This window comes from Rattus norvegicus, chromosome 12 (genome assembly GCF_036323735.1).
Source record: "Rattus norvegicus strain BN/NHsdMcwi chromosome 12, GRCr8, whole genome shotgun sequence".
NCBI lineage: Eukaryota > Metazoa > Chordata > Mammalia > Rodentia > Muridae > Rattus > Rattus norvegicus.
This window is the reverse complement of record NC_086030.1, coordinates 37,834,499-37,862,124: the sequence shown is the minus strand read 5'-3', so window position 1 is coordinate 37,862,124 and position 27,626 is coordinate 37,834,499. Positions and strand designations below refer to the sequence as shown.

Genomic DNA, 27,626 nt, shown 5'->3' with positions numbered 1-27,626 from the left:
ATCCGGGGGTTGGGGATTTGGCTCAGTGGTAGAGCGCTTGCCTAGCAAGCGCAAGGCCCTGGGTTCGGTCCCCAGCTCCAAAAAATAGAAAAGGAAAAAAAAAGAGAGAGAGAACGAGCATCAGGAATGAACCCCAGTGGAGAACAGGGGAAGTAGCAACCCCCCAACACCTGACAATGACTTCCAGTTTCCTGGGACTAGAATCCTGGGATGCTAACTATTAAACTGATCACCCACAAAAAACTCATTCTCATTTTTTCTAAAGGTCTATCTACATATAACTTTTCATGCCATTGAACCTCAACAGTTTCTACTGAAGGATACCACTCCATCGAAGTCGTCACCACACCAGTGCAGAAGCTGTTTTAACCTGGTCTTATATTTACCTCCAGACTGGCTTTCACCAATAAGGGAAGAATAGGTAGCAAAAATAACACCCTTTTTCACACTCCCATTGTGTTTAGAAGAAATCTTTCCATATTTAAACTAAAAAAAAAGAAAAGAAAAAAGAAAAAGAAAAAGACAGAATTTAATTAGTATACCTCCATTGAAGTAGTTATCTACTCAAAAATACGATAATCAACATAATCAACAGACTCTGAGAAACCAACACATATATGACAACTCATGATGACACTTTACAAAGATGCATGCTTATCACAAAAGTACCACCAAACACACACACACACACACACACACACACACACACACACACACACACCCCTATCAGATCAGATTCCCTATAGACGTTACAGCTGGCTGCATGGGTACCTCCTGTGCACTCGTTATGCTACAGGCAAACCTTGGACTGGGTTGAATAACAGAGGAACATGAGGAGGTTTAGCAAATAGGCTGGGGGGAGGGTGTGACTCAGTGGATGAGCACAGCACCTCCAAACAGAGAACTCTGAGTAATGTGCCCATTGGTTACACTGCTCAGAAATAATCATACCTAGATGTGAGATGCACGTTCTAGATTTAAACTGAAGCTATTCAAAACATAGCACATTGACTGCATATCTAGTCAACTAAATACAAGCTAACCAGAAAAGGCACATAGTACATATTACAATTTATGCCAAAGGCCAGACTTGGTGGCACGTGCCTCTAAACCAAGCACTCAGGAGTCAGTGGTAGGTAGATCTCTATGGGTTTGAGGCTATTGTGGTCTACATATTAAGTTCCAAGACAGTCATCAAGTTCCAGGACAGCCAGGGCTACATTGTGAGACCCTGTCTCAAAAAATATATGGAACAAGATTCATGTCAGGCATCTTCAATCTTAGCACTAGGGAGACACCAAGGCAGGAAGATAGTTGTGTGTAAAGGTCGAACATGGGCTAATATATGTAGTAAGACTACCTTAAAAAACAATAGAGGGCAGAGCTTCCAGGGACTAAGCCACTACCTAAAGACTATACATGGGGCTGGAGAGATGGCTCAGCGGTTAAGAGCACCCAATTGCTCTTCCAGAGGTCATGAGTTCAATTCCCAGCAACCACATGGTGGCTTACAACCATCTGTAAAGAGATCTGATGCCCTCTTCTGGTGTATCTGAAGACAGCTACAGTGTACTTATATATAATAAATAAATAAATCTTTAAAAAAAAAAAAAAAAGACTATACATGGACTGACCCTGGACTCTGACCTCATAGGTAGCAATGAATATCCTAGTAAGATCACCAGTGGAAGGGGAAGCCCTTGGTCCTGCTAAGACTGAACCCCCAGTGAACGTGATTGTTGGGGGGAGGGCGGCAATGGGGGGAGGATGGGGAGGGGAACACCCATAAAAAAGGGGAGGGACTAGGGGGGTGTTGGCCCGGAAACCGGGAAAGGGAATAACACTGGAAATGTAAATAAGAAATACTCAAGTTAATAAAAAAAAATTAAAAACAAAAAACAAAAAAACAAAAACAAAAAACAAACAATAGAGGGGGTTGGGGATTTAGCTCAGTGTTAGAGCGCTTGCCTAGCAAGTACACGGCTCTGGGTTCAGACCTCAGGTCAAAAAAAAAAACAAAACAAAACAGGGGTTGGGGATTTAGCTCAGGGGTAGAGCGCTTGCCTAGCAAGCTCAAGGCCCTGGGTTTGGTCCCCAGCTCCGGAAAAACAAACAAACAAACAAACAAACAAACAAAAAAACAATAGAACGTGCTAGGTAAGCATTAAAATTCTTTCCTTTTTAAGATTTATTTATTTTACCTATATATGAGTACACTGTATGCTGTCTTCAGACACACCAGAAGAGGGCATGAGATACCATTACAGATGTGTAAGCCACCATGTGGTTGCTGGGAATTGAACTCAGGACCTCTAGAAGAGCAGTCAGTGCTCTTAACCACTGAGCCATCACTCCAGCATAAGCATTAAAACTCTAATCAAGTTAAAATGTATTTTAAATATAGACACCCATTTTTGTTTCCACATTAACAAAAGCAAAGTCATAAAATTCCACTGTTAGACAAATACCAACAGTTTATAAATTAGAATGATTCTCTTTAGGTTACACAAGTGTGCTATGGTGATGGGCACACTACTTTTCTACATTGTATATATACAGACAGAGAAAGCACTCTTGAAATTAAGACAATGTAACACCAGAGACCAAAATGACAATGGCATTATACCACGGATCATGTCCACATTATCACTAACTCTGCCACTAAAACATCCATGGTTTGGCATGCGTTATGTGAAATAGCTCACTTAATCCTTGTAACAAACCCACCCCCCAACTCTCCCCGAAAGTTACTCCCACTCATATTCATCAGTCAGTAATGCATTCAATGATAGCTCCCTGAATAGGGAAGCTTCCATACCTTATTTAATGAATGGACCAAAATGTTTTTTGCTCCAATATCCCTTAAATCTCTTTCAGCATCATATTTTAAGTCATTTGATACACTAAACCTGTCCAAAAAAAAGGTAAATCAAATTAAACTTTTGGACAGAAGGAAAAAAGTCAGATCTTGACACTATAAAAAATAAATTCATTTAAATTCCTCCTGATATGCTAATCAGTCAGCCTTGGACTTACCACAATGCTCTTTTTCTACTCAACAAATAGTTTTCATATATGATCCCTGCTATCGTCCGGCCTTTGCCCACACCAGCACCATCGCCTATTAAGAAGCCAGCACGGTCTCCATTAGGAAGGAATGTTTCATGTTGCTAAAAGGGGAGAGAAATTGGGAAAATGTAGGTCACTTTCTCATCAAAGCAACTAGTGATAAGCTGGCCCTGATTTAATAAATAAGCTCCCACCCAAAGAAAACCACCACAAATGAGTGTCACCATTACTCCTTCATGCAATTTGATATGAGCGACCCCTCCCATGAACATTCTCTCTATAGGAACTGGACTTCTTCCTCCTCCCCTGCCACGCAAAGACAACAAACGGTTGAGGTGGCCCCACTCCTCTGAGCATCTGCCTGACAGTACCAACCTTCACATGACACTTAAATCCTGGGGACAGGTTCCAGTCACAACATTGCTCATCTTACAGAAATGAAGTTGAAACAAAATCTCTCCAAGCAGACCTGGAGTGAGCACCATTCACGTAGCACATTACCAACAGTATCTGAGTGGCACAGGACTGCCGGTTTAGTAACTATCCAACAGTGTGGGCACACAAGTCTTTAGGCAAGGAAATGAAGAGCAAACATACACCTCAAATTCCAAGACGCACAAGTCATAGATCTTTTTTTTTTCTTTTTTCTTTTTTTCGGAGCTGGGGACCGAACCCAGGGTCTTGCGCTTGCTAGGCAAGCGCTCTACCACTGAGCTAAATCCCCACCCCCAAGTCATAGATCTTAAATAAAAGACACACGCAGGCTCCACACTAAGGATGGGCCCATGTGAAATTAGAGGTCATGACTTGTTTCCTCTACTAGGAGGCACTCTTTAGATACCTGCTGTATCTTCTCTTTTCCTAATACCTAACTTTTTACTTTTATTTTTTCCTAAACAGGGTTTCTTTGTAGCCCTGGCTAACCTGGAACTCACTCTGTACACCAGGCTGGCCCAGAACTCAAGAGATTTGCCTGCCTCTACTAGGATTAAAGGCATGTGCCACCACTGCCCAGCTAACAGAGAACTTTTGAAAAATTCTGTTTCCAGGGGTTGGGGATAGCTCAGTGGTAGAGCGCTTGCCTAGCAAGGGCAAGGCCCTGGGTTCGGTCCCCACCTCCGGAAAAAAAAAAAAAAGAAAAAGAAAAAGAAAAAGAAAAATTCTGTTTCCAAGTGTTTCTGGCAAGGAAAATTTACCTTTTTTAAAACTGTACTTTACAAGCGCTTGCCTAGCAAACGCAATGCCCTGGGTTCGGTCTCCAGCTCCGAAAAAAAGAAAAAGAAAAAAAAAATCCAAAAACCAACAACTGTATTTTGCAGGGGTTGGAAAGCAGGTTCAGTGGCTAAGACCTGCTGTACTTCCAGAGTGTCTGAAGTTTGATTCCCAGCAGAGACCAAGTCAATGACAATGACTGTAACTCTATTGGGATGGAAGGGATCAAACGCCCTCTACTGGCCTCTGCCATTACCTACCTGACACATTGAAATACATTCATGAGACACGAACATATAAATAAGGAAAATGAGCCAGGTGTTGTGGTACACACATTTAATCCCAGTACTGGGAGGAAGAGGCAGGTGAATCCCTGTGAGTCTGAGGCCAACCTGGTCTATACAGAGTTCCAGATAGCCAAGGCTACACAGAGACTTTGTCTTTATGAATGAATGATGAATGAACAAACACAAGAACGAACAAATGAATAAAAGAAATGAAAAAAATGTAAACTTTATATACCAACATAGACCATCAAACTTAACTAATTACCTGGGCCGCATAGGTGACTGCCTCAAGCTGCAATGCAGAGAGCCAGCCATTATCGATGGTCTCCTCAGAGATGGACGTTTTGTACCAAACATCAGGAGGAGTGACGCTGGACAGTGAGCTTGTCTCCACCACCGCATCAGGGTGACGCAGGCCAATTTTTACTAGACAAAGATTTTAAAATGTTTCATTTAAGTCATTCTAATAACATTTCCAGTCGTATTACAAGATAGTATGATATCTGTCTTATGACAGAGAAAACACTAACTACTCACTTTGAGCTTCTATAAAAAGTTACTAATTGCAATGTACCTCTCAAATTTGACAAAAGTTACCTAACTACACAGTTTAGAGATGGGACAATGAAAAGACTTAGTTTAAAAGCAGACTTCCTCAGGAGGCCCAGACAGGCCCCACACAACCAAACGTAGCTAGATATGGTACCGCACACCACCAGTCTCCATCTACCATGAGAGATGAGGTGGTTGAGATCATGAGCTGAAGGACAAACGGAATACAAGGAAACCTGATATCAAAAGGTTAAAAAAAATATATAAACAATTTTCCCTCTTATTACTCTTAATATAGCAAAAAGGTTTAAATTTCTATGCAAAAACTAAAAGTTAACTTTCCACCTCATATAATGACCACCAAAAAGTTATTCACATTACATAAAAGACAGGAAAATAGCATTAATAAAAACCAACGAAGTCAAGCCTAGTGGCTCTTGATGGCAAACATCCCAGTATAGAACTGACTCGGGAACAAAGCAAGCACAAGCTTAAAACAAAGACTATCTCAGTAAACCAACACAAAAGGGTATGGACCCCAGGCAAGACAGGTCACACCGATAAGCCCAGCACACCAAGCACTCAGACAGTAGCTCTCTAGGAGTTGGAGGTCAGCCTTACTGAGAATTCCAAGCACAAAAAGAACTTGTCTCAAGGACAAACATCAAAACTCTCAAGAATCGGGGTTGGGGATTTAGCTCAGTGGTAGAGCGCTTGCCTAGGAAGCGCAAGGCCCTGGGTTCGGTCCCCAGCTCCGAAAAAAAAAAAAAAAAAAAAAAAGAACCAAAAAAACAAAACAAAACAAAAAAAAAAACTCTCAAGAATCAAAAGAAGGTTTCAGTGTGCCTATGATTTGGACAAGGTGCGAAAACTAGTGTAAACTCACAATGCATATTTGTATCTCCATAATTCACCTTAATTTTATGATCAATACTTACATAAGCGAAACTAGCTAGCAACAAAATAAACAAACCCAAGGACTTACTGTCATGGCTTTTAAAGACTTTAACCTCAAACAAGGTTCTAAGTTTGTCTAGAAGAGGGAACACAGAGTAAAATTTCCCAAAGGTAAATTCCATTGAAACCAGAACAAGGTATTGTGGGATGATTGCAATCCCACCCAGCAACTGTAGGGCCAAGGCAAGAGGAATGCCCATTTGAGGCAAGTCTGGACTTCACAGGACCTTGTCCATTAGAAAAAGAAAGGGGGAGGGGGAGTAGAGATGAGGAAAGAATTATTCATAGCTCACATCTGTCAAATCCTGAGGCACTTGACTTTGTCAGGCACTAACTATCACGGTTTAAGACAATTAAGTTCAAGAGGAACTTAAGTCTGTCATTTTGTCAAATCCAAAGACATACATTTTATTGGCATATACTCTGCATAGGTTTCTGCATGACCCATTTCTTCCTCATCTTCTTCTTCTGGTTCATCTTCTTCTCTCACAACAGGAACCTTCTGTAACACAGAAGTACAATCCATCATAAGTACAGAAACAAAGGCCCAGTCTGTGGGACCTCTCCTGCCTGTCCAAAGGTAGACAGCGATGACAAATTACACACAAATGAGCCACCCTCAGGGTTCTACTCCCTCAAGCCAACATCTGGAATGACTTTGCTCCTCAATGCTCACAATTTCTCTCCAACCCCAGTCTCTCTCTTCAATCCAGAACTTGAAAAAATAAGGTGTGGGGACGAATGGTGGGACATAGGAAAGGAAAAGCTATCAAACCAAGATGTATAGAATGTGCAAATATAAACAAGGATGACCATTTTGACATTTTTTTTCCCTTTCTCTTTGTAAATATTCCTCAAATCATGCTATCCACACTAACCCACGATTAGGCCCTTCCTTCCTCTAGCATGTATTTATAACCACAGTCCTTTATACAACGTGATCTCCCACTGCCATTTCTTCTGTATGCCTTGGCTCACTGACCTGAAAGCAGACCCAACAGCACCTAGTGCCTCTCAGTGCTTGTGTAATCAGGGTGTCCCTTACTCACGTGCCAGAGCCATTCTTACACCTTTTCTTCCCTCAGGTTTAAAGCAGTGTGCCACCACACTCTCTCTACATTATACCTTTTGATGTTTCTCATACAATTCCTTAAATATGTATGGTACTAAATATTATGTTTGCTGAAAAGGAACTCATGAAGCAAAGTCCTTAGGACACTCACTGAAGAGACACAGTGTCACACAGAAATACTATCTAACGAATGCATAGTGCCACCTGACCTGGGCACACAGCACTGCCAGTTAAAGAAAAACTTATTGTAACAATTTATTCAGATCACTGCATGATTTGACAGCTCTTAACCCGTCACTTATTTGAATTCTACCAAGTTATCAAAAGTATGGTAAACACTATTCTGTCATTACTGCTCATCAGGGAGATGAATTAAAAAGCTCAGTACTGCAGAAACACTACCACCTGTGTCAGATGTCAGTTCAGCCCTACTAAGTTTTTGTAATTAACCAACCAACTTGCAGTCAAAAAACTTCCTGAAACCCTCACCCCCACGCCCTCTCTCCCCAGAAGACAGGGTTTCTCCCTGGCTGTCCTGGAACTCAGTATGCAGACCAGGCGGGCGCTGAACTCTGTTGGATTTTTCTAAATTTTAACCAAGTAACTTCCACATTACACAAAACTAGCAACGCCGTTTATAACTCACCATAGTGGGGGAAAAGCTTCTCATCTTCATGTCATTTATCCATACCCTTGCAACTTCTTTATTAGAAGACTCCTTTTTAACTGCGCCATTGCTGACATCAGCTGCAGGAAGAAAAGCAGACTACACTTTACACATCTCATTTCTTTTCCTCTAGTTTACAAATTCAGTTTAAAAAACAAGAGTATCAAAATAATGTACCACTAAATTAAGCATAACCACGAAAGCACTCAAATTACTGTAGGTTAGTTTGAAGATTGACTTAGGATTTTATATATATTTATATGTATATGTGCCTAAGTATATGTATCATGTACCATATGTGTGCAGTGCCTGCAGAGGCTAAAAATGGACATAAGGTCCTCTTGGAAGTGGAGTCACAGTGACAGTGACCTGCCTGATGCGGGTGTGGAGAAGCAGGCCCAGGTGCACTTACCTAGTCACTGAACCTCAAAGCTATACAGTTTATAGACCACTTAGGCAGACCAGTAACTGAGAGGGGAATATGGGCCTGTGTGGATGGAAAATGCTTTTAATCCTAGCACTCAGGAAGCCATGGCAGGCAGATTTGTGAGACTGAGGCTATCCTGGTTCCATAGAAATTTCCAAGCCAACCTGGGCTATATAGTGAAATCCCGTCTCAAAAAAGAAAGGGAAAAAATGTACATGAGAAATTTTATAATTATGAAAAAATTCATTAAGCATACGTTAGTCAGAACTACTTAATAATTTAGTACAAATACCAAAAACTAGCATTACTTTTGAGATACTTCTCTGCTTCACTTCAAACAAAATACAGGGACTCCCTTAAACACAGACATTACAGCTGGAACAATATGAAGATGACTGGCATGCTCCCTTGGCAAGAGGACACACAAATTCATGCAATATTCCTTTTTGTTGTTTCTGTTTGTTTACAAATTTCCGATCAACACCACCACAGTAAGCCAGGGAGATGGCTTATGGATTCCTCAGCAATGTGCTCACTGCCCAAACACAGGGGCCCGAGTCTGCACGCTAAGAACGTGTACGAAGAGCTTGCTGTTGCAGAACACCCGTACTCTCAGCACAGGGAAACAACAGGATGCTTGTGGTTTACGAACAAAACAAGCAGCCATGTTTGTGAGCTACAGGCTCAGTGAGAAACCCTGTCTCAAAGTAAGGTACTGACCAGAGAGCAAGGGCAACTTCACAGTCTTCTGTCACTTCAGTTCCAAGGAATCTGCTACTGCTTCTAACTTCCAAGGATAACCCACACACATGGTGCAGATACACCCAACACCTAACAACAGTAAGGGTCTGGAGAGATGGCTCAGTGGTTAAGAGCACTGACTGCTCTTCCAGAGGTCCTGAGTTCAATTCCCAGCAACCACATGGTGGCTCACAACCATCTGTAATGAGATCCGATGCCCTCTTCTGGTGTGTCTGAAGACAGCTACAGTGTACTTATATATAATAAATGAATAAATCTTTAAAAAAAAAAGTAAGAAAGCCACTACACTTAGCCAAGCAAGATGCTATATGCATGTCTGTAATTCCTGTAGTCAGGTGCTTGATTTGAGGTAGGGAGGCCACTGAGAGTACAGTGGCCTGGGCAAGACTGTCTCCAAAAGAATAAAATTCAAAATAAAAAAAATCTATACTATAGTTTGAAATAAAAAAAGGAGGGGCTGGAGAGATGGCTCAGCAGTTAAGAGCACTGACTCCAGGGGTTGGGGATTTGGCTCAGTGGCAGAGCCTTGCCTAGGAAGCGCAAGGCCCTGGGTTTGGTCCCCAACTCTGGAAAAAAAAGAACCAAAAAAAAAAAAAAAAAAGGCACTGACCCCAGAGGTCCTGAGTTCAACCACATGGTGGCTCCCAACAATCTGTAACGGGATCCCCAATCTCCATTCTTGTGTGTCTGAAGACAGCTATAGTGTCCTCATATATATAAAATAAATAAATCTTTTAAAAAAGGGAAGGACAGGGGTTGGGGATTTAGCTCAGTGGTAGAGCGCTTGCCTAGCAAGCGCAAGACCCTGGGTTCGGTCCCCAGCTCCGAAAAAAAAGAACCAAAAAAAAAAAAAAAAAGGGAAGGACAGACCACCCCTAATTTACTCCTAAAATGTTATCTTAACCATAGTAACTAGGAAATTTGAGGGCTTTATAAAAACCTATCTAGCTCCTAGAGCAGAATAGTTTGTAAATGACCAGAATTTCATGTTCATTCCCAGACCTCATATTTAAAAAAAGAAAGGGGGGGAGGGAGGGAGGGAGGGAGGAAGGAAGCAAGAAAGCGAGCCTGGTGCTGAACTACAGAGATGGCTCAGTGGTTAGGAACACTGGTTGCTCTTCCAGAGAACCTGTGTCCAATTTCTAACACCCAGTGACAGCTTACACCATCTATAACTCCAGTCCTGGATGACCCAATAACCTCTCCTGGCCTCCACCAGCACTGCATGCATGGTACAGCCATACATGAAAGCTTATATACATGAAATATATATATGTATAATATATATAAATATAAATTATATATATTAAATATATTAAATTATATAATAAATATATATAAAGTTAAGTCTTTGAAAATAAAAAAGCTACAAGCCTTTAATCCCAGCACTTGGGAGGCAGAAGCAAGCACATCACTGAGTTGGAGGCCAGCCTGATCTACAGAGCAAGTTCCAGACAGGAATACAGAGAAAACCTGTCCCAAAACGAATCCAAAACAACAAAAACAAAAATAAGGTAAAAATGAAAAACAACAACAGAAAGCTGGTTATGGTCTTAACATGAGGATCCCTGGGAAACACTCCCCACCAGGAGACTGGGGGAAGGAGTTGATGGGCAGAAGAGACAAAAGGCAGGAATGCACATGCACCAAACACACCACAACGCACCTTTTACTTCTCTTCACAGCACCAGGGCTGTCCCAGAAATAAATACAATTATTCACTACCCACCTCTGCCATACAATATGGGCCCCCAGAGAGTACTGATTACAACTTTCTTCCCAACAGGATCTCAAAGTCCAGAAGGGAGCTAGAACCATACACCCACCATAAGGTATTTATTAAGTGCGCAACAAAAAGATGTTTCAAAGACTGTTAACACCCACTATTAAGACAGGCCGTTGTGGTACAAGCCTTTAATTCCAACACTCCGGAGGCAGAGGCAGGTAGAGCTCTAGGGCCAACCTGGTCTACAGAATGAGTTCCAGGACAACCAGGGCTACAGGGAGAAACCATCCTCAAAAAACAACAACAAAAGAAAAGAAAAAGAAAGTAAATGTAAAGAATCTAGCTCCCGTTCCAGTGGACTCTGACAACCTTTTCTGGCCTCTACGGGTACTTCATGCATGTGGTGCACATAAATACACTCAGGCACACAAAAAGAAAAAATAAATATTAAACAGAACATCCAAAACCACTTGTAGGACTGGGGAGTTAGCTCAGTGGTAGAGCGCTTGCCTAGCAAGCGCAAGGCCCTGGGTTCGGTCCCCAGCTTCGAAAAATAGAAAAGAGAAAAAAAAAAAAAAAAAAAAAAACTTGTAAAGAACACAAAAAACCAAACCTACTTGGGAAAGACAGAGTTCCAGTAACTGAGAATGAACTTACTAGCCGCAGTTGCAACTGGCTGAGCAATATTGGCAGGTGGCTTCAGTTTCATGAGTTCATTTAAACTATTATTTTTGAGTAAATCCTTTAGCTGAACTTGGTCTTTTGCGGGAGCAGGGGGGATGGCATTCCGTACTGCTGGTGCTGAAACTGAAGGGCGTGTGTTTGCAGTGGTCTGGATGAACTTAGTCAAAGTGATGGTTTGCCTATTCGTTGTTGCAGGTGGTGTTTTAGTCATTACAATTGTAGATCCCAAGGTTGGAAGTTGATTGATTTGATTCAGCACAAATGTTGTAGTGGATGGAGGCTGCTGCTAAAAAAGAAAATTATTTCACACACTCAATTTGACTTTAATAGTCTGCATCAAAACCACATTAGGCCATTTAGAAATCTAAAACTAGAGGCTGGAGAGTGGGCTCAGAAGGGTGAGCTGACTATGGTGAAGACAGGAGAGCCTTGAATCCCCAGGATCCAGAACGCACCTGTAATCCCACTGCTCCTGTGTGGGAGGCAGAGACAGACCCTGTCTCCAACAAGGTTAAAAGAGTGAGGATCAGCACTGAAGGTTGTCCTTTGACCACATGCCTGCTGGGCATGTATAATAAGCCCAGAGTCAACACACACCCAATCTAAACTTTATTCTATTCTTGCTTAAGTAATGGGACCTTATTTCTAACTTAAATGATTAGCTATAAAATTATCAGGTTAAAACACAACACTCAGGAAAGGGTATAGTAGTAATCTGACGTTTATACAACCATCAAGGGAACTCTAAGAGCAGCTATCCTAAACCACTGTGACTTAAGTAACTCCAATATAAGCCGAGTAACAAGGAAAGGTTCCACAGCCAATACTGCCAGCTAGGCAGACAACACTGAACAAACTATACAACCATTGGAGACCTAGATTTTACTGAGTCCAATTTTTTTTTAAAAAGATCTCTATTCTTGCGGAGTGGTGATCACAGCACCTCAAAAGCTGAGACAGGCAGATCTCCCAGGTTGAGGCCAGCCTGGTCTACAGAGGAAGTTCCAGTCAGAGAGCTACAGAGAGAAGCCCTGTCTCAAAAAAAAAAAAAAAAAGGGGGGGGGGGGGACGACGACGACAAAGTGTCTCCAATGCCATTTTTTTTTTCTTTTAATCTCTATGGTTACGAGTACGTGCAGGTGTCTGTGGGGCTAGGAGCATCAGACAGCCCTTGAGCTGGAGTTACAGGCACAAGTAGCTGCCTGTATAGATGCTCTACAGTACCAGCAGCTCTTAACTGCTGGGTCAGTAAACTGCTTGAGCCCTTTGAGGCCAGGTTTGTGGGTTTAACATTGTATTTCTTTCTTTTCCTTTCATTTTTTTTTAAATTTAAAAAAAATATTTTATACTTTTATACTATTTTATACTTCAGACACACCAGAAGAGGATATCAGACCCCATTACAGATGACTGTGAGCCACCATGTGGTTGCTGGGAATTGAACTCAGGTCCTTTGGAAGAGCAGTCAGTGCTCTAACCACTGAGCCATCTCTCCAGCTCCATAGTCCAGCTCTTAACTGCTGAGCCATCTCTCCAGCCCCTGCATTTCTTTTTTAATTTAAAAAAAAAAAAAGTTAAATTTTCTCCACAAATAGATTTACTATAGAAGTCAGAGGACAGCCTACCACATGGCTCTAGGAGTCCAGGTTGGATCTGAAGTATGGCAACAGTGCCTTACATCTGACCACAGAACAGTGTCCCTCCTGGTCAGTGCTGTTTGCTGTCATACAGGCTACACTAAAGCCTAGAACTAAAATCACTGGATAACCTAGCCAGGTGAACTCCAAGTCCTAGAGCTAAGGTGGTTACTGTCAACAGTCTCAGACAAAGCCACACACTGTTGGTGTTGTTAAGAGGAGGAGAAGTGAAAAGAAGATGGGGAGGAGCAAAGCTGAGCAGAGTAGCCCAGGCCTGTGAGCCCACGGCCAGGAGACAAAGAGCAAAAGCTGAGCGCATACCGAGCCTGCACAAGACCCGATCTCAAAAATAAGGAAATAAATGGACAAACAGATAAGTAAATAACGAAGCCAATTTGAAAATGCTAGCTTGTGGCTAAAGGTCACTGAGTATTTCTGCATATCACTGGTGTAAATGTCCCCCCCCCCCCCCAAGCTAGAGACCGAACCCAGGGCCTTGCGCTTGCTAGGCAAGTGCTCTACCACTGAGCTAAATCCCCAACCCCCGGTGTAAATGTTCTTATGGTGCTGGGCTCATCCCAGGCCCTGCAAAATAGGAGTATTCTAGCACTAAGCTAGAGAAAGTGCCCTTGTCCCTTTACTTACTTTCAATAAAAATTTTCTAGACTACGATTTACCACTTTTGTTATTTTGTCTCTCCCCCACCCCTGGCGCTGAGGACCGAACCCAGGGCCTTTCTACCACTGAGCTAAATCCCCAACCCCTACTTAGCACTTTTAAACTAATAATAAAAATTGACAAATTTTAACCAGTTCAGTTCAACCAATTATTTTAGATCCCTTGAATTCTATTGATATTGGCTACACCTGAGGTAAGAGTAAAAGAACTGCACGTAAAGCATAATTAATCACATAAAAGTTAGAGCATAATAAGCAAAAAAAGCCAAGGCATTCAACCATGAAAGAAGTGAGGTAACATTATATTCATCCTCTATTTTGACTTTTAAAAAGTGTTTTATGGGGGCTGGGGATTTAGCTCAGTGGTAGAGCGCTTGCCTAGGAAACGCAAGGCCCTGGGTTCGGTCCCCAGCTCCGAAAAAAAGAAAAGAAAAAAAAAAAAAGTGTTTTATGATTACAATAGACTAGCATCCTATTACTAGGGAGATCAAGGCTAGCCAGGGCTAACGATCTTCTATTTATATTTTTGCTACCAGTCTAAACTACTTTAAAATACTAGCAAATCTCTGTGGCTCTTACCCTCACATTTAACAGTGCCGGAGTAGACATCATCTCGGGTTCTTGTTTAACAGGAATTGCTGCTTCTGTCTCCAAACCTAGTTCTAATGCACTAAGTGGCACCGACTGTAGAGAAAGTAACAAAGAAAAGGGCGGACAGCAATGACATCTGTTTCAACAAGAGTTGCATTTATTTTATTAAAGACAAACCCTGCAGAGTGGGATTCTACTTGAGTGGTAGAGAACTTGCAGAGCCTGCAGAATCCTTGCTCAGACCCCAGAACCACACACACAAGAGTTTTACAGGAAAACAGAAGGCCATGGTAGCTCACTCCTTTAACGCCAGCACTACTGAAGTGGATGCAGGCTAGATCTCGGAGTTTGAGGCCAGCCTGATCTACAGAGTGAGTTCCATGACACTATACAGAGAAACCCTGTCTTGAAAAAAGGAAAAGAGGAAGAAGGGAAAAAAAAAAGAGGAAGAAGAGGAAGAGAATACAATCAAACACAATGTGCAATCAATCGCTACACCTATTATAACATCACCCACATAACGTCACATATTATAACATCAGCATAAAATCTCCACAAAGCTAAACTAGTATCAGAATTTTATATTTGCATTTAGCAAATGTAAACACAGAAGTCACAATAAAGACCAAAGGCAACTGCAAAGGAAATTAATGTTCTTCCCATACAAATGCTAAGCAATAAGGAAAGCAATGTCTTGGTTTTGATGCCAATAACCTCTATCTCATTAAAAAAAAAAAAGCAAACAGCTTAAAAACATTCTCATGTATCTTTAAAGACAAAGCTTACTAATAACATAAACACATTTTTTTGTTTCTTTCTCTTTTGAGATAAGGCTTTTCTGTCTCTGTGCAGCCCTAGCCATCCTGGAACTCACTCTGTAGACCAGACTGGCTTGGAATTTGGAGCTCCATCTGCCCCTGCCTCGCAAGTGCTGGGATTGAATGTAGGTGTGTGCCACCACTGCCTGGCAATAGTGTCTTTTCCTAAAATGTCAATTAAAGGGCTAAGGCTATACATCCGCAGTAAAGTGCTTGCCTAGCATGCACAAGTCCCTATGGTCAATGCCCAATACCACAAACAGGAAACAAATTACTAGTTTTAATAAATAACAATAGATATTGCAAATTAAGAAGAAATTCTGGAAGATTGGACAAACTGTTACCTGTTGAACTGAAGGGGGAGTAGGGGTGGCAAGTCCAGCATCTCCACCATCAACATCAAAGAGGTCATTCGGACTAATCCCACTCTCGCTCAAGGCCGCAAGTAGTAAATCTTGCCCTGGTTCCACCATCTTTAGGAAAAAATGAAAAATATTAACTCTCTTCTGAACACAATCAAACCTTTTCCACCAGAGCTGTTCATTCAGTACTTATGAGGCTCCTGCTACATGTGAGAAAAAAAGATAAAAGAGGAAGTCTTTGATCCCGGAGCCCTCACAATAAAATGAAAGGACATAGAAACACAATTAAGAGTTTATCCAAGGGGTTGGGGTTTTAGCTCAGTGGTAGAGCGCTTACCTAGGAAGCGCAAGGCCCTGGGTTCGGTCCCCAGCTCCGAAAAAAAGAACCAAAAAAAAAAAAAAAAAAAAAAAAAAAAGAGTTTATCCAAAACACTATGAAGATGACCATGGTGGCTGGCGCATGCCTTTAATCCCAGCACTTCCAACACAGAGGCAGGCTTCTATCTGTGAGTCTGAGGCCAGCCTAGTCTACATAGTGAGTTCCAGAATAGCCAGGGCTACAAATAAAAGAAACACACTACAAGCTCGAAAGAGGCAAAAGTGAAGTGTGCACATCTTCCTAGGTTGATGACAGCACTGAGTTCAGGGGAAGAAATAACCAGAATGACAAGTATCTTCTAAACACTACCTTCCAGTGAAGTCACCGGGAGCCCATCCATGAGCAGGTTATGGTCTATGACCTCATGCATCCTTCTACAGTGATACGGGCCACTACAGACACAGGACAGCTTGCCAATTAAGTTTCTGATTGAGAAGAGTACTGACACCAGCACAAAAGCAAACAGAGAGGCTGGAGCAGAGCCTCTCCACAGTGGACACAGGAAGACGTCCACTGCAACAGGTGTTAGTTAGAAGTGCTGCAGTGGTGGGGGCTGGAGACATGGCTGAGTGGTTAGGAGCACTGGCTGCTCTGCCAGAGGTCCTGAGTTCTAATCCCAGCAACCACATGGTGGCTCACAACCATCTGTCATGGAATCCGATGCCCTCTTCTGGTGTGTCTGAAGACAGCGATAGTGTACTCATATACATAAAGTAAATAAATCCTTTTAAAAAAGTGCAGTGGTTGGAAAAAGAAAGACATACGTGTTCCAATGTATTTAGCAAAGAAACTCTGTATGTTTAGGGCTGGAAAGAGCACTTGCTGCTCTTCCAGAGAACGTAGGTTCAATTCCTAACACTCACATCACTGCTCACAACTGTCTGTGTCACATTATAGGAGATCCAACACCCTCTTCTGGCTTCCTGGAGCAAGGCACCAACATGGTACACCAACATACATGCAAGCAAAATCCATACCCATACGTTAATTTTAAGAATTTTAGGGGGCTGGGGATTTAGCTCAGTGGTAGAGCGCTTACCTAGGAAGCGCAAGGCCCTGGGTTCGATCCCCAGTTCCGAAAAAAAAAAAAAAAGAACAAAAAAAAAAAAAAGAATTTTAAACATCGGGGTTGGGGATTTAGCTCAGTGGTAGAGCGCTTGCCTAGGAAGCGCAAAGCCCTGGGTTCAATCCCCAGCTCCGAAAAAAAAGAACCAAAAAAGAATTTTAAACATCTCCAATTTAAAATTTTCTAAGTTACATGTACATTACTGTGAGCAGTTTTTTCCCCTGGAAACAAATATGCGCTACATAAACGATACCTCAGCTGTGTGATGCAATGATGCATCCATGACACTCCACAGAGGGCTAGCAAAGAGCCACAGCCACAATCTAACATACAGAACTCAAGAGAAATTCTCTGCTCTGCCCAGGTCCCATCTACCTGTGTATCACTTAGACACAAGTTCTAACAAATGCAAATATCAGGTGGATATCCTGACTGAAGCTGAAGGCAGAACCAGGTAGAAAGGAAACCAGTTTTCTATGAAAATTCCAGAGAAAAAAACCATCCAAACAGAAAACCATCTTGGGCAGAAAGGAGGAAAGGTTAAGTAAGTCAGTGTGGGTAATGCCTCAACATGCTGGAGGCAGACTTTTTACACACCACACACTTCACCTCACAACAATCCATGTAGCAGGTTATACATCCAGGAGTACTACACCCTCCTATAGTTTATATAGACAAAGTGATCCAAGCTCACTGGTGTCCTTTCCAGCTAGGAAATAGAAAATGACATCAAATTTTAATGTTCTGCCTTGGAATAAATGCTAGACACTTAGACTAAAATGGAAAGAATTCCAGGTTAAGGGGAAGCTGAGGTAAAAGTGAGCTGGAGACCAGGCCAGAATTGCCTGTACAACCAACCCTGGCTCAAAACAAGAGAGAACTAGGGCTGCAGAGATGGCCCAGAGCTTAAGAACTTGTTACTCTTGCGGAGGACCAGGATTTGGTTCTCAGTACTCATTTAGGGCTAGGATTAAAGGCCCGGACTTCTATACTCAACCTCAAAGAGCTTTTTAAGTGCTTTAAAAAAATAAAACAACGACAACAGGATTTCTCTGTGTAACAGAGCCCTGGCTATCCTGGACTCCCTTTATAGACCAGGCTGGCTTTGAAGTAACAGAGATCCTGAGTCCTAGGATCAAAGGCCTGTACAACTATGCTTTGACCTTCAAATGATTTCTTTAAAATGAACATTAAGGGGTTGGGGATTTAGCTCAGTGGTAGAGCGCTTACCTAGGAAGTGCAAGGCCCTGGGTTCGGTCCCCAGCTCCGAAAAAAAAAAAAAAAAAAAGAGGTAAAATGAACATTAAAAGTATAAAAATGTGGGGTTGGGGATTTAGCTCAGTGGTAGAGCGCTTGCCTAGGAAGCGCAAGGCCCTGAGTTCGGTCCCCAGCTCTGAAAAACAAAAAAAACAAACAAACAAAAAAAAAAAAAACAAAAAAAAAGTATAAAAATGTGGAAGGGAAGAATGTTTTGATATTCATACAAGATGTCCAGAGAGCCCTAAGCACTCCATTAGCATGCATCTCAAACTGCACTTCAGAGATAAAGGTTCTTTGGCCATTCCAAAGGTTCTGTGTATCAAAAACAAACATAGGAGTCAGGCAGCGATGATGCACACCTTTAGTCCCAGTACTCAGGAGGCAGAGGCAGGTAGATCTCTCTAAGTTCAAGGCCAGCCTGGTCTATGGAGTAAGTTCCAGGACAGCCAGGACTACACAGAGAAATCCTGCCTCAAACCTCCCACTCCCTCCCACCAAAAAACATATGCAACTTTTACCTGCCAACTTAAGAGGATAAAACTCAGAGATGATGCCTAGCATACATAAATAAGGCTTGGGACTCAATGCCAGCACTGAAAAGACAACAAAACACAAAGGAACAGGTGAGACTCTCTGACCTCACTAGAAACAGTGAGGAGAATAGTTGATGTGTCTTTCTCATATGCAAGATCAGTCTATGGAGCTTTCCAGGCAGTGGGGCACACATTTTTCTAGTCGTCCTCTTCTGCAAGAAGTAAGAGAACAGGCAGAGCACTTATTGCATTTTCTAATTGCATTAAGCAACTCTTAGTATTTAATCATAGTCTCATATGAGACAGACTCACAGAACTTCAGTGCTAAATGGAGAAAGCCCTTAAGAGTTGCCCTGGCTAAGCTCCTGGTTTCATAAAAGCTGTTTAATCTCAAGGGGGAAAACATTTTACAGTATAAACTCAAAACACAGTTGCACGTAGGAAACTGACACTGTGTCTGCCAAGGAGTTTACACCTCAACTCAAGGGGACCTCTGTCATGAAGCAATCTAACAAGCCCAACAATTAACCCACAGAACTGTCAACTGCAAATGTACATCAAAAAATTCCACTTTTGCCAGGGATATACAAGGAAATCGTATTTGAAAAACAATAAAACGGTTCCACTTTTACCAAAATCGCATTTTAAAGCATTCATAGAGAGGCTAACTGAGGAGGGTGTGTAGAAGTCATGTACTACTTTGGCAGGAAATCCTGAAAAGCAATGTCACCCAAAAGAGCAGGAGGTAAATAACAACACTGATCCTTATCAGCATGGACAAGACAGCAGAGACCTAGAGCTCTTCATGTGAGACGAGGGTAGGAAGCAGCTGAGGCACTGCAGAGTCAGAAACAACAGAACAAAAGAACTGCGCACATCCCCTAGTGCTGTAACAGCCAAGTAAAACACCAAGGTTGTTTCTTCATCTGCAGACAGTCTTAACTTCTAAGACTCTTGTGTTCAATGAGAGAGAGAGAGAGAGAGAGAGAGAGAGAGAGAGAGAGAGAGAGAAAATGAATACCTAGAGTGAATGTTTGCAGCCAATTTTTCCCTGGTTGTTTTTTCTTTTGATAGTCTCATCACATATAACCTAGGCTCACCTTGAAGTCATAATCCTCCTGCATACTGTCATTACAGTTGTGTGCTAGGTCTTAAAATTTTCTGTTAATGGTCAAGCATGGAAAATGCCTTTAATCCTAGTACTTAGCACTAGCCAATCTGAGTTCTAGGCTAGCCAAGCATACTGCTTCAAAGAGAAAGAAAAATTATTTTTAAAGTGTATATATGTGTGATAACAAGGCATATGAGGAAGTAAAAAGGACTTTATTGAGTCAGGTGTTACCTTTACAATGGGATCAATTTCAAATGGTCAAGCTTTTCAGCAAGCACATTTACTGACCACTGACAAACCTGAAAATACAAAATGATCTCTTTTATATAAATGCCACACCATTGGACTCCCCAGAATACCAACTTTAATGACAGCAATCTATCTAATAATTCATTTTTAAATAGTTCTACAAGCGGCTGAAGGTGGCAGTGTCATTAAAGAGCACTCACTGCTCCTCTAGAGAACATGGGTTTGGTTCCCAGCACCCACTTGGCAGCACACGACCATCTATTAGTCCAGTTCCAGAGGACCTAACACCTTTTCGCCTCCTAGGGCACCAAGCATACATGTGACATACATGTATACATATATGCATACAAACACTGGTATACATGAGATAAAACAATAAAAAATTTATATATCTAAAATTAATGGGGGTGGGAGGGACAGTGAACAGGATGTAAGTGAATGAGTTAAATAATTAAACTTAAAAATTTAAAATAGTTCTATAAAATACAAGTAAAGTGTCTCAAATTGTTCAGACAACCAGATGTGAAGGCAACTGGCAATCATTTCCAAATGTGCACAGATACTACTTAGCAAGTACTTTTGCCTGAATGAAAAACAAAATAGGAAGACTGGAGAGATGGCTCAGAGGTTAAGGGCACTGACTGCTCTTCCAGAGGTCCTGAGTTCAATTCCCAGCAACCACATGGTGGCTCACAACCATCTGCAATGGGATCGAATGCCCTCTTCTGGTGTGTCTGAAGACAGCTACAGTGTATAAAGAAATAAATCTTTAAAAAAAAAAAAAAAAAAAGGAACAGCAGGGGAGTAAATGCCTTTAGTCCCAACACTCAAAAAGAGGCAGAGGCAGGAGGATCACTACAAGGCCATCCTGGTCTTCGAAGTGAGTTTTAGGATAGCCAAGGTTACATGAAAAAAACCTTGTCTCAAAAATACAACCACGGGCTGGAGAGATGGCTCAGTGGTTAAGAGCACCAACTGCTCTTCCAGAGGTCCTGAGTTCAAATCCCAGCAACCACATGGTGGCTCACAACCATCTGTAATGGGCTCCGATGCCCTCTTCTGGTGTCTGAAGACAACTACAATGTACTCATATACAAAATAAATAAATAAATCTTTAAAAAAAAAATACAACCAAACAGGTGGCTTGTTTTTTCCTCCTTATTCTTAAATAGCATAGGGCCACCTAGTAGCATAGACCTAGGACCCTAGCTACTCAAGAGGCTGAGATAGATCACACAAAACCAGGCTGAACTATACAGTCAGGCCAGCCTCGATGATTTAGTAAAAACCTCTATCAAAATAAAATCCAAGACCCATCTTCATCGTATACCTTTGAATTCCAACATTCTGGAAGCAGAGGCAGACAGATCTGAGTTTGAGACTAGCCTATCTACAGACTGAATTCAAGGACTTGAAAAACAAAACAAAACAAAAAATTCACCATCAGAACAGACTAAAGACGGACATTCAGTTTGAGGATTTGAAGGAGCCTGCAATCCCAGCACTTGCAAAGTGGGGATAGAAGGGTAAGATGTCCAAGGTAATAGTCAACTGATTAAGGAGTTCATGGCTAACCTGAGATACACCCCCCCACACACACACACACCCTCCACTGAAAATTATAAACAGAGCTGGGAGTGAAGTCAAACACCTTTGATCCCAGCACTCAAGAGACAGAGGCAGGTGGATCTCTTTGAGTTCGAGGCCAACCTGGTCTACAAAGTAGTTCCAAGAGAGCCAGACTGTTACGGAGAGACCTGCCTCAAATAAACAAACACATACACAGAGACCTCTTTAACCCCAGCACTTGGGAGGTAGAGGGGGGCAGATTTAGTTCTTTGAGTTACAAGCTAGCCTGGTCAACATAATGAGTTCTAGGAAGGCCAAGACTATGTAAAGAGTCGCTGTTTCAAATACTTAAAAAAAAAAAAAAATTGGAGAAGGGAAAGCAAAAACTCATCACCACTACCTCAAATTTAGTTGACCAATACCTCTGTTAAGTTTTTTGAGGCAGGGTATCATTTATCCCAGGGTGACCTTGAATTACTGATCCTGACCCCAGTGCTAAGATTACAACCACACACTCTGGTATCATTAATACTTTTTATGATTGGGTTTTTCTTTTCCTCAGCATAACCCAAGAGTATCCTCCTTATCACAGAGAAGGAGCTAAAGCCTAGACTGAAGAATGCAACAAGCTAACAGCTACACAAGCTTGGAGCCCAGTACCACACGTTCCCACAATCCTGCCCTTCTCACCCCTGTAACTGACCCCCACACCCACAGGCACCTACATTCCAAAGTCAATGGAGAAGGTGGTATGTCATTCCCACACATGTAAACCCAGCACTGAGGCCAGCTGGTCTACACTGGAACTTCAAGGCCAGCCAGGGTTACATAGTAAGACCTAAGACCTTGTCTCAAAAAACAAAACAAACCAACCAAACAAACAAACAAACAAAAAAAAAAACCAAAACACCAAAAAGCCACCTTCTCATCAGAAGATTAAAGCGCTGCATGACAAGTAGATGGTTCACTGGGTAATCAGGGCCATACACCTGCTGGGCTGTGTGAGCAATCTGGAGACTGAAGTGAGGAAGGGCCTACATTACATTCAAATGTGACATTATTATATAAGGGATTTAAACTCCTATAGACTTTTGCTATTTTCCTGGGTTTTGATCCCCTACAGATACTAAGAGACTGTTTTCCATCTGTGGTTGACAATCTACAGAGGATTCACTGTCAAAGTAGCTTACAGTATTCTATGGTAAGCATAATTAAATATTTCAGTATAGAACAGAAAACTATTCCAAAACACACAGGTGGAGAGAGCAAGCATTTTGAGACTTTTTGTGTTTTATTCACTACCATTCGGCCACCAACATTTTAGAGTAGAATGTAATAAAAACATCTGAAAATAGTTTTCTAATTTATTTGTTATATCCCAACAATTAAATTTATCTGGTATGTTTTGAACCACCTTATATACTGAAGACTTCCTGCTCTTCAAGAAATTCTCCATTGCTGGGCAGTGGTGGTGCACACCCTTGATCCCAGCACTCGGGAGGCAGAGGCCAACCTGTCTACATAGTGAGTTCTGGGACAGCTACTGAGAGCTACATAGTGAGATCCTGTCTTGGAAAAAAACTTGTCATTACATTCAGTGGAGGGGGCCCTCAGTGCTATGGCTCCCATGTGTGGATGTCCGAAGACAACTTGTCCCCTCTTCCACCAGGTGAATCCCAGGTATCAATCAGACTTAAGGTAGTCAGACTTAGTAGCAAGTGCCATCTCAGAGGCCTCTTTAGAGAAACTTTAATTTTAAGCAAGAAAGCTTAGGACCTACTGTACCTCATGACAGATCTTTGGAAAGAACAGACCTGTGTATTCTTGCCCTTGGCAGGTGGCAAGACTCAACTCAAAGTTCAACTTAAACTATGAAAAGCACCAAACCCACATCTACACGATGGAGCTGTTTGAAGCACATCTTTCTAAAGTAAAGAAGAGACTGGGCATGACGACAATGCGGGCCTGTAATCTCATCATCAGGGAGGCTATGACAAGAAAATCTTGAGTTGGAGGCCAGCCTGGCTACACAGTAAAATTTTTGACAGCCTCAAAAACAAATTCCATCCCCCCACCCAAGTATCACCAGTGTCCCCACTGGCCATTTTTAAGTAGTAACTTCAAAGATCTAAAGACATACAAAAGTGCAAACATAACATTCAAACAAATAAATACAAGCTCTTTTTCAATATTTAGACAATTAAGATGAAGTTGGATGTAAAATTGTGAAGGAACTTGCACAGAATGAAGTTAAACTGCACACAGAAGCCAGGAGAAAGACTTCTTCCTTGATCAGAAAATGTCTGGGAATAAAAAAGCTTTAAAAAAACAGAAATTAATGTTCCTATGCTATCGAAATTAATATCCGACTGAAGTCACCTCTGCAAATGACATTTCATCCCAGCATTCTACGTAAATGATTCTTTCCCCAATGCTTATGAAAATCAACCCTGACTTTGGGGCATCAAGGCTATTAATGTGTAGTAGCACTGTATGCAAATGCTAATAAGATCTAGAGCACTCTGGATTTGACAGTTCAATAAACCGTCCATGAAGATTCTTTACGAGCCGTATTCTACCCTTAATTCTTCAAGTCCGGAGAATATGAATATTTTACTCAACATACACTGCAAACAATCGACGTTTAAAGGTCAAAGGGGACCTTTTATAACCTTCCCCTAACACGTGTTCAGCACAAACTTCCGGGTGCGGCTACAATTGGCTGCGCTATTCAATGGATGAAAACGATGCTTTCTTGGGCTCTCATTTTATCTCCAGCTCCCTCCACCCCGCACAATTCTCAACCAGTGACTCCCCCAAACAAAAGCCTCCCACAGTAAACGGAGCAAACACATAAAAAGAGCTTTCTATATGGGTGCATCAAGTTAGTGGTCCGCAAACATTAACCAAACAGAGGCACAAAGCCGGGATGGAAAGGGGAGGAGCTGGATGCCGGGGTCAGGAAAGCAACAATCACACCGGTTCGGGCAAATCCAAGGCTTCAGAGCGATGGAGCCCATCCCACGCCACTCCCGGGAAAACACCAGCAGACACAGCTTTGAGGAACTTGAGTGTTCCCTACAACCAACACCGCTAAGGTGAACAAATGCCCAACCGCCATCGCCCTCTGCACGGACTGAGCTCAGAGTCTGAAGGTGCACTCACTCACTTCAGGGAACGCTAAGCCCACCACGGCGAGGCGTAAATATGTCCCCCCACGTGTCCCACGCACCCCACCCGCCAGAGAACCAGGTCCAGGAAGAGAGTCCCGGTGCCTCCCTCCTTGCTCCTGGAACCGTGAGCAATGGGCCGGCGGAGTCTAACAGGGTGTCCGCCTCAGTTTCGCCACACGTTCCAGGTCGGAGAGAGGAGAGAAGGCAAGGAAGGCGATCCCCGGTGGAGTCCGCATGAGCCGGCCTCGGAACTGCTATCCGGCTCGGGACAGCGGGACTCCGTCAGGGCCGGTGGTGTCTGGCTGAAAATGCCGGAACCAGCGGGGCGGACAGCAGAATGAGACCAAGCAGCGGGCGAGCGAGGCGCGGACAGCAGTAAAGTGGCCGCCTCCCCCCACAGCCGGCCCCACACGGACCCTGAGGAGCCGTGGTGGGAGTGGGAGGCTGTCCGGGAGGATGAGCGTGGAAGAAAAAAAGGGTTGAGGGAAGGACTTACTTTCCCCGCCGGACCCGACGAAAGAATAGCTTCTCCCGGTCCGTGAACGGGTGTGGAGCTGGAGGCGACAGGAGCGGAGGCGGCGGCGGCGGCGGCGGCGGCGGCGGCAGAAGCGGCGTCCGGCTCTGCCTACCTCCCCGCCGCCATCTTGATGCCCCTCCCCCCGACCCCCCGCCCCGCAGGAAGAGGGGGCGGGGCGACGGGTCAGGCGCCGCGCGCACACAGCGCGCGACACGCACCACGTGACTTCCCCATACCCCCCCACACACACTCCCATCCCATCACCGCCCCGCCTCCTTCCTAGGTGAAGGAAGCGGATCCCCCCCCCCATCTTGACTGCCCCCTCTGCTTTTGCCACCCAAACCGGACTCCGCCGAGTCCCGCTAGCCTGGTACCAGAGTTGGGATCCAAGGGAATTCCGGAACCCAAACGGTCCATTACCGCGGCTCTGGGGTGGGCGAAGGGTGAGGGGGCCGGGTTTCCGAGAAGGGGGAGGGGGCAAGGCGAAGGCGGCCTAGGACAGTCACGTGTCCGCTACTTCCGCCGCCGCTGCTAGCCGAGACCTCGCGAGAATAACGTTTCCCCACCGGTTGTGTTCCGCGGCCCGTCGGGAAGAAGGTCCGCTTCACTTGGGTGCCACCAGGAGGTCAACCTGTGAACGTGCGCGCATGCGCCCCACACCTGCCGTCGTAGTCTGGCTTGGAAGGCCCAAAGCTATTTTCAGATTCTTGGAAATGGGTTGCTACGACCGGTCGAGTCCTTGTGGGATTTCTGTCACATGACGGGCACATATTGTGCTTGTTTAAAAGGGAAAATAACTTGCATAGTCATTGCTTTTGAGGCTGATTTGAGCTTTATTGAGTTTTATTGACTTGAAAACCTCCGTGAGCCTCTGGGGTACTCCATGGTCATTATCTCAAGAAGAATAGAGCTGGAGGATCCCGACTCTTATTTTCTTTACACAGGCCCAGACACCTGCACCCACCGTAGGTCTCCATTCGCGATTGCTGCAGACCAAGGCTTCTTTTGCAGCGTCTCTCTTGTTTATTTTCATGTGTTATTAAGAGGCCTAACAGACTAAACACACTAACTTCTTGGTCACTGTTTTGTAAAGTCATTCTGAGAATGCAGTTTGACTCCGTTACTTAGGAAATAGACGTGCCCGGACGATTCCTACTCTCTTCTGACTGTGCATCTGTTTTGCCCTGTCCTGAAAGTAAACGGTCTGGGCGTTTCGACAGTTGACATGGAAATGTGTAAACACCGCTGGCCTTTAATCCCAGCACTCAGGAGGGAGAGGTGGTTCTATCTCCTGGGTTTAGATTAGTTTGATCTACAGAGTCAATTCCAGGACAGCGAAGACTACACAGAGAAATAATCTCCTTTAAAAAAAAAAGTGGGTTGGGGATTTAGCTCAGTAGTAGAGCGCTTGGCGCAAGACCCTGGGTTCGGTCCTCAGCTCCGGAAAAAAAAAAAAAAAAAAAAAAAGACAAAATAACAACAACAACAAAAAAAGTGAGAAGTCTTGCAGACAAATTATGGGCATGTGTTTGGTTTTCTGTTGCTATGACAGTTTATTTCATCTTACATTTTATAATCCATCATCGAGGCACGCCAAGGCAAGAGTCTGGAATCAGGAGCTGAATTACAGTAGAGTTCAGCTGCTTCTGACTTGCTTGCTTATAATACAGCCCAGACCCACCGTGGACTGGACTCACCTACAGGAATAGCAATTTAGAATACTCTCCACAGATCATAGGTCAGGTTATTGAAGGCAGTTCCTCAATTGAGATTGCCCTTTCCTCAAGTATATCTGGATTTAACCAAGTTAGCAAAGACCATAACAGCAGATAAGTAAATATAGCAATAATAGTTATTCTGACTTACTGTGCACGCACTTGTGTTATAGTTGTAGGCTACTTTTTTATTTTAGTTATATTTTTTGAGACTAGGGTTTCTCTGTAGCCCTGGCTGTCCTGGAACTCACTCTGTAGACCAAGCTAGCCTTGAACCTAGAGATTCACCTCTCTGCCTCCCAAATTCTGAGATTAAAGGCATGCACCACCATGCCCAGATAAGATTATTATTTTTAATTACGTTTACTGAGGGAGAAGTAATGTTCACAAGAGTGCAGGTACCCTCAGAGGCTAGAACTGGAGCTGGAGTCACAGGTGGTTATGAGATGCCATAGGAATTGAACTCAAGTCCTCTGGAAAGACAGTATATGATTCTAACCACTGAGCCATCTGTCTCTGCAGTACCCCTCTGTTTTACTTTTTGAGACAAGTTC

At 43.0% G+C, this 27,626-nt stretch overlaps 1 protein-coding gene across 10 annotated transcripts in view; it reads right to left on the bottom strand.

The window, feature by feature from the left end:
• The window catches only part of Sbno1 (strawberry notch homolog 1), a 60,556-nt gene extending 33,737 nt beyond the window's left edge, over nt 1-26,819 (bottom strand). For 2 of the 10 annotated variants that reach the window (XM_039089441.2, XM_006249301.5), the window contains exons 1-10: nt 25,337-26,819; nt 15,483-15,611; nt 14,309-14,413; nt 11,389-11,698; nt 7,796-7,896; nt 6,483-6,579; nt 4,834-4,994; nt 3,037-3,170; nt 2,819-2,909; nt 325-486 (exon numbers count right to left, since the gene is read on the bottom strand). In XM_039089441.2, the coding sequence (XP_038945369.1) occupies nt 325-486; nt 2,819-2,909; nt 3,037-3,170; nt 4,834-4,994; nt 6,483-6,579; nt 7,796-7,896; nt 11,389-11,698; nt 14,309-14,413; nt 15,483-15,611 (1,290 nt within the window). In that variant the 5' untranslated portion in view covers nt 25,337-26,819. Of the gene's footprint in view, nt 1-324; nt 487-2,818; nt 2,910-3,036; nt 3,171-4,833; nt 4,995-6,482; nt 6,580-7,795; nt 7,897-11,388; nt 11,702-14,308; nt 14,414-15,482; nt 15,612-20,080; nt 20,144-25,336 lie in introns of those variants that run through there. The other 8 variants (XM_039089440.2, NM_001389247.1, XM_063271301.1 and 5 more) reach the window with 8 other exon arrangements.
• Nucleotides 26,820-27,626: the final 807 nt, after the last annotated feature.